At 35.8% G+C, this 16467-nt stretch overlaps 3 protein-coding genes across 3 annotated transcripts; all 3 read right to left on the reverse strand.

Annotated features, from left to right (window-relative positions):
- Window positions 1-1818: 1818 nt before the first annotated feature.
- Window positions 1819-7084, reverse strand: CBG10234 (the record flags this gene model as incomplete). The annotated part of the gene is made up of 8 exons (XM_002631921.1): window positions 1819-1944; window positions 1993-2163; window positions 2216-2392; window positions 2963-3127; window positions 6325-6372; window positions 6417-6587; window positions 6635-6811; window positions 6956-7084. 8 exons carry the CDS (start codon window positions 7082-7084, stop codon window positions 1819-1821), a joined length of 1164 nt encoding a protein of 387 aa, XP_002631967.1.
- A 1613-nt stretch (window positions 7085-8697) lies between these two features.
- On the reverse strand, window positions 8698-11993 carry CBG10235 (the record flags this gene model as incomplete). Its single annotated transcript, XM_002631922.1, has 6 exons — window positions 8698-8832; window positions 8878-9174; window positions 11240-11398; window positions 11457-11496; window positions 11557-11745; window positions 11899-11993. The coding sequence occupies 6 exons, from the start codon at window positions 11991-11993 to the stop codon at window positions 8698-8700; spliced, it is 915 nt and encodes a 304-aa protein (XP_002631968.1).
- A 2472-nt stretch (window positions 11994-14465) lies between these two features.
- Window positions 14466-15755, reverse strand: CBG10236 (the record flags this gene model as incomplete). The annotated part of the gene is made up of 4 exons (XM_045240727.1): window positions 14466-14605; window positions 14654-14733; window positions 15054-15249; window positions 15299-15755. 4 exons carry the CDS (start codon window positions 15753-15755, stop codon window positions 14466-14468), a joined length of 873 nt encoding a protein of 290 aa, XP_045094237.1.
- Window positions 15756-16467: the final 712 nt, after the last annotated feature.

The following is a 16467-nucleotide window of genomic DNA, read 5'->3' on the forward strand; positions in this document are numbered from 1 at the left end:
TCCTTCCTCTGTCATTCCCTCTGGTGTTCCTCAAGGATCAGTCTCCGGTCCCTTACTATTTCTCATATTCATCAATGATCTGCTCTTAGAACTTGAACAAATTCCCTCTCTTCACCTTGCCGCCTTTGCTGACGATATCAAACTGTATTCTCATGACCCAATCGCCCTTCAAACTGGTATCAACATGGTTGTAAATTGGGCTTCCGCCAACCATCTCCCTCTTGCCCACTCTAAAACTGCCCTTCTTCGCCTAGGTTCCCATAATTCTTCCCATCCTCTCAATATTGCGGGTGTCACACTTACTCCCTCCTCCTCCGTCCGAGACTTGGGACTCATTACTGATTCCTCTCTCAAATTCTCTGCTCACATCAACAAAATCACATCTCTAGCTCTTCTCCGCTCCAAACAACTCTTAAAGTCATTTAGATCTAAGTCTCCAGAATTCTACATTCATCTTTTCAAATGTTATGTTCTCCCGATTCTTGAATATTGTTCTGTAGTTTATTCCCCTCCGCCTTCTTCTCGCCTTGCTCTAAAACTAGAAACTCCCTTAAGATTTTTCTCTAAGTGTATTTTCCACCGTTGTAATATCCAGTACAGTTCCTATTCTGATCGTCTCTCTATCCTCAATATGTTCTCCATTCGACATCGTAGGCTAAAAGCTCAACTAATTCTTCTCTATAAATTTTTAAATGGCTCCGCCTACTTTCCTAACCTTAATGCACATGTCAAATACTCCTCCTCCCCTCGTCGCCCTATGAACTTAATTATTGTTCAGCCCTACTCCTCGGGCTATTTTTCTTCAATTGTTCCCCTGTGGAACGCCATCACTTCCCAAGTTACCCGATTTCTCCTACCTTCCGAGTTTGAATCCTTAATTTCTTCCAGTATTACCCGCTATTGATTTATTTTCTCCCTATTTTTTCTTTTCTCTTCTTATACCGGTTCATTGTTCCTGTGTCAAATATCTTAATTATCCCGTTTCCCCTCCCCTACTCAGATCGGCCTCGTGAGGGGCATTCTTTCTGAGTCTTTCATGTCCTGCCCTCTATTGCTTCATTACCTGGTCAATAAATTAATTCAAAAAAGATCTGTTCAGATGGCGAGCCATTTTATGATTTTTTGTGAGTTTAGAGTCGGTACCATTCGAGAGACCACAACTTTGTTCATTTTTGTGGTGGACGTTCAAACTTTTTTTATTCAAAAGGTGATAAATTGATAAGCATTACGTAATATGTTATCAAATGGCTGAGCAACCTGAATTTCTGCCATCCTCGTCGGGTCTGACGATGAATTATCACACATCAAGATTCTCAAACAGCCTTTTCCGCATCTAAAGATTAACTCATGAAGTTCATTTCTATGTATTTTGCTGTTCTTGTTCTGTTTCATCGATATTTTTTGACAAAGTTTATCGAGATTGCTTAAAAACACATATACGGCTTCCAAAGGATTACAACTGCAAAGTAGATCAGTGTGGTGTTGAAAAAGTGGCATATTCAATTTGAATCGATGCAAAATAAAAGTTCGAGGTAAGATTACTATAGAGGTGAAGAGAAAAAAAGCAGGATTGGTTTCAGAAAGGTAAATTTAAAAAAATATTTAGGTAAAAAGTAAAGGATGGGCGATTTAAAATAGATATACTAAAATCTTGCGGAATAAAACAAATAATTTAGGGAATGTGATTTGCTGGAGAATGGTGGTGTTAGGAAGAGCAGGTAGATCGGATTTTTTGTCAATACGTTTTCAGTGAGAAGCACATCTGAAAATAGTCTTTAAACATTTTTCAATAAAAAAGTAAAATTCATACGCGCTTATTCAATTTATTGGCTCTTGCTTAACCGCTCTTTCATATTTTTCTTCTTCTCCTGGTTTTTCTGGAACCTCTGTTTCTTTTTTATTTTTCTCTTCCATCTGCTTTCTCCATTTGTAGTATTCCTTGATCTGGAAAAATAAAATACTATTTATAAACAATATCCTAGGTCAACTGACATAGCCTTTTGATATTTTTTGACTTTTCTCAAAATTTCCGAGATCCACGTTTTCGATGTTGGATTCAGTTTGATATAGTTCATGGAGAGCATAAAGTTGGTTGTTGAGCGCATACGGATTCTTATTTGTTTCAAGAATTTTCTTTCGTTTCATTTCGAAATATTCGGCTACCTGGGTTGGTTTTTTTTAACGTTAAAGGCAAAAGAAAACTGATTTTGCTCACCAATTGTGGAGATATCTTGAGAGGAAAACTTTCAAAGTTTGCTTGTCTGGTTGGATGAAAAAACTGATAGTTTCTGAATTCCTGATTCAGCCATCGAGACATCTGTTCATCTTCGACAACGTCTTGCAAGGTCTTATAACTTTTCAGAAAGCTTTTTAACTCTGGTGGCACGGGGCTCTGAAAATAAGGACATACATTACCAGTCTACAAAATATACAAATGATGTGTTTTCAGTTTATTGTGACCGTTTTCAGGAGTTTGGAGCTTGTCGATTTTTCGATCATATTGAAAATGTTGGAGCGAGTAAAACAGACCTAGATTGAAAACTATTCATTCACAAATTCAAAAAATCCTAGCTTTCCAGTTATTTCCCAATTTCTGAAAGACATGTCACTTTTATACTGAAAACCTGAAAAGAGGTGTGTTTCAGAAGTCGGCGAAAATCTGAAAAACTAGGAATTTTCAAAAATTCCGTGATTACAAAGTTATCAATCCACGTCTGTTGTACACCCTCCGCAATTTTCAGGGTTATAGAAAACTGGAAAGCCGAGCTCCAGAGTGCTGAACATGGTCAAAGCGACCAATCATCTACTAAAAATAATGTTTTTGTATATATTATTGACCGGTACTGTATTTTGGGTCACTGTCAGTGTGAGCCTGTTTCTAGCTGGACCAGTTTTCAGTTTTTTCTTGAAATGAACACGTTTAAAAAAAATACTTTTAAAAACACTATGTCCCGGTACTCACCGGAGTCCGATCTATTTCTTTTTCTTCCGGTGGAGCAGTGTACGGCTCATCGTCTAGAGTGATAACGTAATTTTTCTGAACATCGTCATCTATCTGGAAATCTTCATCCAAACTGATGTTGCCATTTAGCGGGATAGCTTCAACCCAAGGGCGGACCCTCTCCATCTGAAAAGTGAACAGAATATTTTTAAAACGTCTCCGAAAACCTACTTCAATTTAATTTTCGAAAGATTAGTTCTTGAAGAAAAATCTCGAAGAAAAAAATCCAGTCAAAACGGATAGAATGGGAAACAGGTGTATAACAAAAAGCGTGAAATTCGATTGGGATTAGAGTTTGGAGATTAACATGCACTCGTTGGAGGTTGAAAAGAGACCACTCCCACGAAAAGAGAATTTCCCATGCGTTCTTATCCACCATGTGATTAGAAAGGTGGAATGAAAGGTACATATGCTGTCTTTCTCATTATCCGCTCTTTTCAGCTATGTCATGTGAGGAAGCATATTCGAAATCATCACCGTAAGATGTTATTACATGGTTGAGCAACATGAATGGTTGAGATCGTAGACGTGAAGTCTGAATTCTGCCTATAGGAAAACGGACTTTAAAATTTTGGAGGGTATAAATCAGACCAAGATGAAAAACTTTGATTTCATTTAATTTTTTCGAAAAATTCTAGTTTTCCAGCTATTTTCCGATTTCTGAGAAGCACCTGCTTCTTCATGTTTTTAATAAAAATCATGCCGAAACGAGGTGTCTTTCAGATATCAGCAAATAGCTGAACAAATAAGAATTTTTGAAAAGTTCTGTGAATTCAAATTTTTAAATCTAGGTCTGTTTGACACTTTCCAGAGGCCGTATTCATAAACATTTACCTAGGTAAATGCATTTACCAAGGAAAATATTCACAAAAAGAAAATATAACGTTTACTTTTTAAAAATTTTAATGGGAAAATCGCTTTACACATTGGAAAATAATGTGATTGGTATTCATGAAAATTATTTTCCTATTGGTAAATGATTTACTCACTTGATTTTATTTACCAAAGTTGGGGATAGGAAAATAAGAGTTTCCTTACTGTTTGGATGAAACTCATTATAATAAAGTTGAAATATTGAAACTAAAATTTTGAATTATGATGAAACGGAGAATGTTATGAAGGCACCCAACATTTCTAGATTTAAAAAAATGAAAAAAAAGTCTAAAAAGTTGCACGTCCCCAAAAAATCACTTCAAAAATTAATGAAATGACAAAAGTAGAATTTTTCTGACAATTTCTAGACCGTTTCCGTTTTTTATTTTTATGTTTGGCAAAAATTAATAATCTCAATTTTTCATTTTACGGACCATTTCTAGAGGTGACCTATAACTGGCCTTGAGTCAATGTAACAACTTATTATTGTTCCCAAAGAGAACGGATGCTAATAAGCAAAAAAAAAGTTAATTGTCAAATAAAGGTCTAGCTTCGCCAATGATTTAGATATCTATTTTTAACATAAAGTTAAGTAATGGCTTTTGTCAACTCTGCCATATTTTTGTCAATTACTGTTAAAAACAATATTTCAATATAGATTACAAGGGAAAATATTTACTTCGAGTAAATCCTTTTGTGAATACTGGGAATTCATTTTTTTGTAAATCGATTTACAGGTGTAAATATTTACAAAAAATTATCACTGAAAAATCAAAAAGAAAAAGAAAGTATCAGTGACGTGAAAAAAGAAAAGTCACTGTAAATCTGAAGGAAAATGCTTTCTTTTATCAATCTTTCATGAATACCACTCAATCTATTTTCCTCTTTGTAAATCAAAACAATCATTGTCTTTTTTATGGCTCGTCTACCACCAGAGACATCAAAGTTCCAAGAAGTACAATATGATAACGAAAAATGATATCACAACTAATAATTGGAGCAACTGTGATTGATGTGTGGAACATATTTTAATAGAAAAAGAACAAGAAATGATACAGTGTATAATTCATTTCCTGACGATGAATTATCACACATCAAGATTCTCAAACAGCCTTTTCCGCATCTAAAGATTAACTCATGAAGTTCATTTCTATGTATTTTGCTGTTCTTGTTCTGTTTCATCGATATTTTTTGACAAAGTTTATTGAGATTGCTTCAAAACACTTATACGGCTTCCAAAAGATTACAACTGCAAAGTAGATTAGTGAGGTGTTGAAAAAGTGGCATATTCAATTTGAATCGATGCAAAATAAAAGTTCGAGGTGAGATTAAAACAGAGGTGAACAGAAATAAGCAGGCTTATTTTCAGAGAGGTTATTTTCAAAAATATCTGGGGGGGGGGGGGGGCGGAGAGGCTAGGTGATGTAAAATGAATACACTAAAATCAATCTATATTAAAACAATAAATTGGTGAAGATGTAATATTTGGGAGAAAAATAAAATTTTGAAAAATAGGTAAAAGAGATCTTGTCAATACGTTTCGAGAGGTGAGGGCTCTTTTCTAGTTTAGAGGTCCCAAAAAAATTTAGAGGTCCGAAAAAAAATTAGAGGTCCGAAAAAAAATTAGAGGTCCCAAAATAAAATAGAGGTCCCAAAAAAAATTAGAGGTCCCAAAAAAGTTTAGAGGTCCCAAGAAAAAATAGAGGTCCAAAATACGAAAAACGCGCAGATGTTGGAATAATGTACTAGTATTTGAACTGTGCGAGTAGTTTGAGTTTTAAGGTCTTATAGGATGACATGACTACTCCTAACAATTTTAGCTCTAATTCTCTCGCATCTTGCCGATGAACCCAATTTACATATGAGGAAAATTTGGGCAATACAGTAATCACTCCGTGATTATGCTGTTTCTCAGGCTTAGATAACTGTCAGAAAATATGCATTCCTAAGCCTATTAGAAGTATAAAATATATCATCAACAATTATTTTGCTATAAGACCTCAAAACTTTAAATTCTTACACAATTCAAATATTAGTACATTATTCCGGTATCTGTGCATTTTTAAGTTTTGGACCACTATTTTTTCTTGGGACCACTAAACTTTTTTGGGACCTCTATTTTATTTTGGGACCTCTAATTTTTTTTCGGACCTCTATTCTTTTTTGGGACCTCTATTCTTTTTTGGGACCTCTATTCTTTTTTGGGACCTCTATTCTTTTTTGGGACCTCTATTCTTTTTTGGGACCTCTAAACTAGAAAAGAGCCGAGGTGAGCACATCTGAAAATAATCTCTTAAAAATTAATAGTCTTCAAAAACATTCAATAAAAATGTAGAATTCATACCTGCTTATTCAATTTAATGGCTCTTGCTTAACCTCTCTTTTATCTTCTTATTATTCTTGGTTCTTCTTGAACTTTCGTTTCTTTTTTATTTCTCTGTTGCTCTCACGCTATTTTCCTCTTCCCTCTGTTTCCTCCATTTGTAGTACTCTTTAACCTAAAAAAAAAACTTTTCATAAACAATATTTTAGATCAACTGACATGGCCCTTTGATGTTTTATGGCTTTTCTCAAAACTTCCGAGGTCAACGTTGTCGATGTTGGGCTCATTTTGAAATAGATTATAGAGAGCAAAAAGTTGGCCCCTGTGGCCATACGGTGCTGCTTCGTTTTCAAAAACCTGCTTCCGCTTCATTTCGAAATATTCGATTATCTGAAATTTGAAAAATGTTAATGATATAATGAAACTGAGTTGCTTACCAAATGTGGGGATATTTTGAGGGGAAAATTTGTGATTCTTTCTTGTCTACACGGATGAAAAAACTGATAGAATCGGAATTCCCCATCAAGCCATCGAGACATCTGTTCATCGTTCACCACGTCTTGAAGAGTATCATAGTTTTTCAAAATATTCTTGAGTTCTGGCGGCACAGGGGTCTGAAAATATGGACTGGCTTAGTTCATATCTAAGAGCAAATACATTTTCTTTCATAGGCAATAAACTGCGAGCCTTTTGATATGCGGACCACAGTTTGTTGAAATTCCGGCTCGATACAATTTTTAACAATGCCCCGTACTCACCGGAGTCCGATCTATTTCTTTTTCCTCCGGTGGAACAGTGTAAGGCTCATCATCTAGAGTGATGACGTCATTTTTCTGAACACCGTCATCTATCTGCAAGTCTTCATCCAGGCTGATGTTGCCATTCATCGGAATAGCCTCAAAATTGAACACAATCCTTTATAAAAACATCTGAAAACATACCTGAATTCAATTTTCGTAATTTTAGGTTTTGGTGAAAAATCTCGAAGAGGAACAGAATGCGCGCACAGAATGAGAAACAGGTGTATAACAAAAAGAATGAAATTCGATTGGGATTAGAGTTTAGGGATTAACATGCACTCGTTGGAGATTAAAAGAGACCAAACACACGAATAAAGAATTTCCTCTGCGTCCCATTCCACCTTGTGATTAGAAAGGTGGAAGGAGAGATGCATTTGCTTCGTTTCTCTTTATCTGCCCTTTTCCCGCTATGTCTTGTGAGGAAATGTGATCGAAATTTTCACCGTAATATGTTATTAAATGGCTGAGCAACCTGAATCTTCAAAATTTCGGGATGTCTGAATTCAGCCAATAGGGAAACAATTCATCTGTAAACTGAAACCACGGAAACCAACAAGCAACCTTATCCAAAGAAAAACCATGCGATATCGGTCTATAAAATATACAAAAGCGTGTTTTTTTTTCAGTTTTTCAGATATTTTCCGATTTCTCCTAAAAAGACGCATGTTCTTTTCACGTTTCCACCACAAAACAGGTCAAAAAGGAATTTCTTCAAGAAGTCGGCAAATAACTGAAAAACTAGAGATTTTCAAAAAATCCTGTGAATGCAAAGTTTCCAAACAAGGCGTGTTTCACACCTTCCAACGTTTTCAAAGTGATTGGACACTGGACAACCGAGTTTCAGACTCCTGAAAATGACCAAAAACAACTCAAAAATACGTTTTTGTATGTCTGGTTGACCAGTATTGTGTCTTACTCGAATTTACAACATGTAGACACATGTTCTTTCAGAACAAACATTATGTATTTTATGGCTCGTCTTCCACCAAAGACATCACAGTTCCAAGAAATGCAATATGATAACGAAAAATTGATATCGCTACTAAAAATTAAAGAAACTGTGGTTGATGTGTGTGGAACTTATTTTAATATAAAAAGAACATGAAATGATACAGTCTCATTGAAAAACTTACTGAAGGAAACCACAAGAAAATTTTCTGCGTTTTTTTAGAGGTACGATATGCATTGACGGAGTACTGTGTTCCCTCGTTCAGCTCCTCCAGGGGACTATTTGAACAAAATGTAGGGATTTTTTTACGTCCCCACACATCATTGTTCGGACCAAGCAACATCGCATGAATAAATACTTTGTTAAAATTCAGCTAGTACGAAACGTACTAAAGGATCCTGATGTTTGCCAACTAGGTTTTATCAAATTTCTTATCGGTAAGTCGGGGTGACGGTCAGTGATGTATAAAGTTCTTGTTCTTTTTACTCATTGGTTTCCAATAAATCATAGATTCAAAAATGACGTCTGTCCACAAACTTAAAATTGGAAAAGAACAATTTTACAGATTATAAAAGATGCGTTACTAATTCGATAATTCGAGTTTTTTAACAGCAACAAAGAAAATATTAAGTTTTGTACTAAGATTGTGACGATTGAAAACTATCCTTTTTGATGCATACAAACGAAACAAAAAATTATAAAATCTTTATTTATACTCTGCCTATATTTGAGATCAAATAACATTAAAATGTCAATCGTCGTAAAAAGGCTGCAGTGTACGTCCCCTGGCGACAAACTCGTTGAATGTGAATGGGAAATTACAGTAATCCTCAAAACAGTAACATATGTACACTGGCCTAGCTGTACCGTTGATGTGGATATCTATCTGAAAAAGAAACGAATTCATTCAATCGAAAAATACAAGACTCACAAAATCCGCACAGTGTTCAGTTGAGTTTCTGTGTTTATTAGGCACATACTGTCTTCTGGTTCCACCAAAATATGCGTTTTTCATACTGAAATCGTATCTGGCATAGCATTCAGTCCGTCCGTGCTCGATAAATTTCTCTTTGGTGAGCTCATCATAATAGTAGCATTTCAGAGATCTATGGGTGGCATAACTTAAGCACAATAGTAGAAATAGAAGAATTAGGGTTTTCATTTTATCAAAAATCAAATGAAAAGGAAGAGGGAAGCAAAACTGAATATGATACTTCAAATTTTCTAACTGAATGTTTATATAGTATTAAAGCCCCGCCCTTATCAATCTTATCAATTGTGTATATTGGTATTGTACTTCCGGTTTCATGATGTTTCGTATAGGCGTGCAAGTTTTGATGATAAAAGACGTGTCAATGCAACTGGAAAGTTCTTCGATCTAATCAGAGCTAGTATCACCGACATTCGGTTTCTTTTCAATTGGGGCATTTTTAAAATTGAAAATTTTAGTCTTCCAAAAGGCGATTGTTTTAAACCTGTCTTAGAATTCAACCAGTCTGTGCATTTTCAAAGTATCTGTAGACTCTCGGAAGATCACAGATGACCTTAGATGATATTGCCTTTTAATCAGTGAGGCAATCAGTAATTACAGCTTTTTTTTGAAGGCTTGTCTCCCAGCTCATGATTTTCATTTCGAAATTTTTATAAAGTCCAATTTCTGAAAGACATGTGTTTTTTCACGTTTTCGGTATTAGAATGGGCCAAAAAGAGGCGTCTTTTAGAAATCGGCAAAAAACTGAGAAACTACGATTTTTCTAAAATTCTTTAAATGTAAAGTTTTCAATCTAGGTCTGTTTTAAGCCCTTCGTGATTTTTCTAGTGACCGGGAACTTGACAGCGGAGCTCCAGACTCCTAAAAATGTCCCAAATAACCAAAAAATACTTGGTAAATACGTTTTTGTATATCTTATGACCTATACTGTATATTCAGACAGAGCAATGTGATTGGGGTACACTGCCGATTGTAATTGTTAAAATTTCTTAATGAACTCTTTTGCTTCAAAAATGATCACTTCCTTAAAATGCTACACTAAGCTGTTGTACTTTTTACCATTCTGCTCCAAACTACAAATTGAAAAGAGGAAGTTAAAGACGATTATCATAGCGTTGTCACAAGAATCAACAAAGTATAGGTGAACGACGTATCGGAAATAGATAAGAAGTGATGGGAAATGTGACATGATGTAGCACAATTTCAGACGAGGAAGAGTAACAATCTTCTTAAAGGTGGGGGGACAGGAGATTTTTCGTAGGATTTTGTAGCTAGGGTATGCATTCTACCGTCACGGTGTACAACGCTTAATGTTTTTAGAAAAAACTACTTTTTAGTTGGAAAAAAGGTCCGTTCAAAAAAAAAAGAAATACCCTTATTTCATAAAACAAAAAAATAGGTTTAGTTGTTTTTTTTTTGGTCGGACATACTGTAACCAGGAATAGGGACACGACTGAAAGATGTAATAGGTTTATTAAGGTTACTGGATACATAATATATAAGAGTAAATCAAAAAATAAAGTTATCAATATATGTTTCATTATGAATTTTATGCCAAAAATGCGAAAAATGGTTCTTTTGTGTATTATTTTTTTTGTTGATGTGGCGTATGGATGAAACAATTTAATGGGCACATCTTTTTCAGTTCTAGCTCTTTTTTTTTGAAAAAAACCATACTTGCAACGGGCCGGGCCTTCAAAATATTGGTCAAGGTCCGGTCCGGAAGGCCCGGCCCGGGAGGCCCGGATGGCCCGGCCAGTTGGCGCTATCTTCGATTTTTAGTCAAAAAAGTGAGTTTTTATTTTGGAAAAAGGTTGTTTTTATCATCTAATTTTAAGCTAAATTGTGAATATTGAATTTGTAAATGTTCAAACAAATTTTTGAAAAAAATATTTTTCCCTGCATTTTTCGAACGTTGAGATCAAAAAAAAATTGCACTTTTAAAGCAAAATAACAGTTATTTCTCAAAAACTAGTTTTTTTTTTTAAAAATTCTCAAAAATTTGTCAAAAAATTTTTTTTTAGAAATTGCGACCAAAAAAATACCTGTTCGGGCTTTCCGGGCAGGGCTGGGCCTCCAAAATTTTTCATGGCCCGGCCCGGGCCTTCAACGATTTTTGCAAGTATAAAAAAAACTGTAGTTTTGGAATCACAAACTTCAGTATCACGCTTTGTTTTTTTGAGGTGAGGTGCACTTGGCGTTCTCTGCGGGCCTGTAAGTGTTTTTTTAGCCTGTTTCTTACCGAATTGCTTATTTCTGGAAAAAAATTCGTAGGTACAAAACTTATTCTACATGAACTCACAGTGTCGAGAGGAGCAAATTCATATTTGTTGGCTAGATGCCAGAGATTGGAACTTGCCGAAGTCCACAGCTTGAAACTGGTCTTGGTGGAAAATTGTGAGCTGGCGGAGCAACTTGAGGCTGAGGATTGCTCAGATGTGGAAGCATTGCCACATTGTTTCTGGGAAAATAAAGTTGTGGGATACACAGTGCCGGTTTATGAGATGAACAAAAAAAACTTTGAAACAATTTTCGGCCATTCCGACCATTTTAAACTGTCTGAAGATGTGAAGTTTCTGATCAATTTGAACATTGTGTTTTTACACGCTTTATACTCACAGATGGCAATAAAAAAGGTGTCCATGATTTATCGGTGCTCCGGACCTCAATTGATCAAGCTGGTTCTCAATATTTGGAACCGTCGGAGCTTGATTTGGAACCTTCGGAGCTTGATTTGCGACTGTTGGAGCTTGAGAAGAGCTGGCCACAGTTTTGAGTACATTTGCAAAAAACGTCCTTGGAGAGGGGCTGAAATAAGGAGAGGAGTATAAGCAACTGATTTACAGATAACTTATTTTTTAGATTTTTGGTACAAGTAACTTTGAAAGTTGTTTTGGAGTTTCAAAACGAGGAGAAACATGGGAGCCCTATTTTCAGCCCTTACTCAATTTTGATAGTCACCTTCTTCTTGGAGGCGGAGCTACTCCATCTAAGGCCATAGCAACTAATAATCTCTTTTCTTCTTCGTCGGTCAGCGTTTTCCATACAAAAGGCATTCTATTAGGTTGAGCGAAAAGTCTTTGTAATTTTTTTTGGACTGTCATATCTCAGCGTCGGTTTAACTTTTTATTATTCTGTTTTTTCTATGTTGTAGTATTAATTGTGCATGTTCAAAAAATTTGTTAAAATTAACGACGGCGTTCATTATGACCGAGAATTTGCTCAGAGACCACCATGCTCTCAGGGTTGCTTTTTCATACCAGTTTCTCCAAGGTCACGAGGGCAGCTTAGCTTGCCGTAAATTGTGTGCAGTGTTAGGCGATAATTTTATGTACTACACTATAATAAAATTTTGGTTCAAAAGTTTCTCCGAAGAGAACTACGATCTCGAAGATCTGGTCGACCACGTGTTGATCTCAACGAGGATATCCCTAGCGCGCTAGAAGAACAACCAAGAGTAACGTTACGCGAGCTCACACCAGCTCATAACCGTTCTCAAAAAATCCTAATTGATCATCTTCATGAATCTGGAAGAGTGCGAAAGTTTGGTCAACTCGCTCGTCACCTTTTGACCGATTCACAAGACCATTGCTTTGCGACATGGCACATTCTCGGCTTACTATGAAACGTGGAACCAATTGGGTTGAGAATATTATCACTGGTGACGAGTAAAAAAAGACGATGGGTCCCAGCCGAGAAAACCGCCTAAACGGACACCAAAGGAGAACTTCACGAGAAAAAGTTATTTTGCCCATTTGGTGAGACAGTGAAGGCGTTATCTTCAGAAGACTTCTTCTAGGCGGTGTTACTATCAATCCGGACCTCGACTGCACTCAAATGGAAAAAGTGTTGCAGCGTTATCAATCAAATTGCCCGAAAAATTTCAGCTTGTTGATGATTCATGACAACCTAAGACCACCCACACCTTTGAAGACCCGTCGGAAGCTCCAGATGCTCGGAGCCAATGTCTCTTGTCATTCACCGTATTTACTAGACCTGACTCTATCCGAATATGTTTTGTTCCGTTCCCTGCAGAATCTTCTTGGTAGACAGAAGTTCCATGATAGAAAGGATGTTAAAAAGTGGTTGGACGACGTTTTCGCTTCCCATTCTCCCGAGTTCTATGGTAATGGAATCGCTCAATTTCCATTGCGTTGGCAAGAAGTCATTGATGATTTTGGTGAATATATCACACGTTGAATTTCGCTTTCTTTGAATAAATTTTGTTTCAAAAAAAAAGACTAAAAATTACAAAGACTTTTCGCTCAACCTAATAATATTTTGAGATATACCGTACACAATCTAATAGAACGCTACCCGAGTCGCAAATTTGAGCCCATGTATATCATTTTCTGTGAGAGATATCAAAAAGTGGTTGACTGAAGCTGAAGAGACAAGAGTAAGTAGGACGCCTGTGGAGTATGTACTAGATGGAAAAAGAGTGATGTCAAAAATAAATGTATGAATTGAATGTGTTCATTTTGATAGACTCATCCAAAGCCTTTGTATTTTATCAATATTTTTATCCATACCCGCCTACCGTGTCTCTGAAGCTTTTTTTTGTTCCAAAATAGCCTAATCTTTTAAAGTTGGTTTAATCTCTCGGTCGAATTCTGAATTCCTATCTTTGAAATCCACAAATTCGTAGATTTCAACTTTTTCCACTGGCATGACTCATTTTAATGAGTGTCCAAATAAGGTGGCATGCTGCACGGAGAAAGATAAGATGTGAGAAAAATGAGAAAATTAAAATTCAATTCAAACTATAGACATAAAAATCTTAAAAAACCGGCAGATAGAAATATTGTAGATTTTTTAGAGAAAATTTATTTCGGTACCTTTTTCTTACACAGTTCAAATGCTGCTTCATTATTCCAACATATGTGAGCTCTCAAATATTGGACCTCTAAATTTTTTCTCACCTTTAATTTTTTTAAAAATAGCTTCGGATGATTTGAAAATGATTTGATTATGATTTAAAAATTAAGACAGATAGAATGATTGTTTTAAACAGAAACGTTTGAAAAACGTTTTTCGAGTGAACATTAAAAAGTGCAAGTGATAAAATAATGATTTTTGGGAAAAATAAGAGAGATGAATCATTGGAATTAAGTCGGGGTTGTGATTCTACCGTTATTAAAATATCTATTTTTATTACAATTAAGGGAGCAGAAGCTTTTGAGATATAAGATATACAATTTGAGATTTGAAATGTGCGATTTGATTGGCTGTACGAGTTTCAGCATAAGAGAACATTGAGGCGATAGGAAAAGAAACTTTCGAAAGTTTTAGAAACTGAAAATTGGGAATAAAAAAGACGAAAAAATTCGAGGCAAAAAAAGGCTTACTAGATCACAAATGATTATAAAAATTAGAAAATTGAGACAACATAACAATGGAGAAACAAAAATTAGGGTAAATAAATTTCCGGAAGCAAAGAGAGCTTGACTCCAGTAGAGTCAGCAATGTCAGAACTCTTGGAGAAGAGAAGAACATCGTGGATTCAAACTTGAAAGCACCTTTGAAAGTCAAATCCACTGTTTTCTTTTCTTCTGTAAGAGCTCTGGCATTGCTGACTCTATTGTAGTTGTGAAAAACGGATATTGCAAGTAGCGTGGGATGCTGGTCCTTTTGTTTGGTAGAGCCATTAACATATCGACGAGAAGGTCTGAAAATGAAGGATGCTATAATCGTTTATCAGTTCTCAAGCTTTTACTTGTCGCGAGTTTGTCGATTTTTCCTGTTTCATTGATAATCTCAATGACTCTCTTGTGCAATGGTTGCTCGGTTGACAATCTGTAAATATTTTCTCATCGATCATAGTTTCAGCTTAGAACTACAGTACCCCTACACTACATCGAAACCGAGGCTTCTACAATTTACCAACGTACAGCTTTGCAAAAATCTCATTTTCCTAAAACTGCAAATTTCTGCGACTACCGAATTTCGGAAATTCAGAAATTCAGAAATTCAGAAATTCAGAAATTCAGACATTCAGAAATTCAGAAATTCTAAAAATTATAAAAGTGAAAAAAAAGGAAATTGAGTTTCAGAGAAGGAGGGAGGAAGGGGGCAAATTCTACAAAATTTTTATAGTAACTTGATTAAACACTTACGGGTTGTAGAGTACAAGCATAGCATATAAAGTTAATCCCGCAGAGTATATGTCTGCTTCAACGCCCGAATACGGAGCTGGTTTGAAGCACTCTGGTGCAGAGTACATCCCGCTTCGAATAAACCCTTTCAATTGTATCTGCTTAATGTTGTCTCGAATAATAGCGATATTTGAGAGACCGGCAATTTTGAGGACGCCTGAAACTGTGACTGTTTTTTTTGGTCAAAATTAAATTTGCTCACTGACCATCCTCGGTGTACAAAAGATTCTCCGGACAAATGTCGCGATGAGCAATCTTCTGTTCATGAAGAAAATTCAACCCAGTGAGCAGGTCCTTGAAGAGACTTTGCACAGATCCTGGAGGAAATAAAATGCGCATCTCGATCCTTCCGGAAATTTTCATCAAATTGCGAAACACCAGAATATGAAAGCCATCGAGAGTGTTTTTCGAGAGAATTTCGACAATATTAGTGTGTTTCAAATCAGTTAGAAGCTCAAACTCCTTCGCATACTCCCTCATCCCTGCATTGCCGCGGAAAACCTTTGCGATGGCTACTTCTAAATTGCCATTTGCATTGCAAAGAATTTCTTTGTAGTGAGGTCCTGTTTTCAAAATCCTGACTGGTTCGAATTGACGATCGTTTCTCAAAATCTCCATCGATGAGTCTTTGCTGCAGAAGAGCCATCCAAAAAACGAAGACATTGTCTGAAAGCATTCCAATTAAATTTCCAACAATCGTTTTATGTGAAATATGAGAAATTAACTTACTTGCATCTTGCAGAAACTACGACAATATGTTTGTGAAATGAGACAGGTGAGAATGAATCTGGAATGAAATGAAAATGGTTCGATGACACGGGACCAAGGAAAAAAAAGCTAGCGGGCAAACGCAGCGGTAAATGAGAAGCGGAACTAATTTTTTCTTCCAACCACACCCAATTTATAGCCAAATTTTCTAGTAACCAGGAACTAAAAATATAGGCTCCGCCTTTTTTATTGGTACAACTGAAAAAGTCTGATGAGACTCTGCAATTGTACTAGTGAATCAGCAAGATAATTAACTGCCAGGGGAAATCGATAATCAATCAGGGAGAAATTTTGTTAAAGAAGAGTGAAGAAGAGTGGTGAGGTGGAAGATTAAACGAATGTCAAACATCACAACGTCACAATGCATACCGTAACTTCGAAAAGCTCTGAAAATCTTCTGTGAGATTCAAGGAAAATATATTTTCTATAATGGAAGAACATTGACCTATGTTTTTCAACTTCTTTCACTTTTATGGAATTTTATTAGAGAAATGGCTTCAATGTAAGAGTTAACGATTTTCAACTAAACAAAAATATATGAAAGAAAGACAAAAATTAACGGAAGTTACCACAAATTTGAAACAAAAATGACTGTAACAACCGACAA

The sequence above is a fragment of the Caenorhabditis briggsae genome (genome assembly GCF_000004555.2).
Source record: "Caenorhabditis briggsae complete genome, chrX, whole genome shotgun sequence".
Classification (NCBI taxonomy): Eukaryota; Metazoa; Nematoda; class Chromadorea; order Rhabditida; family Rhabditidae; genus Caenorhabditis; species Caenorhabditis briggsae.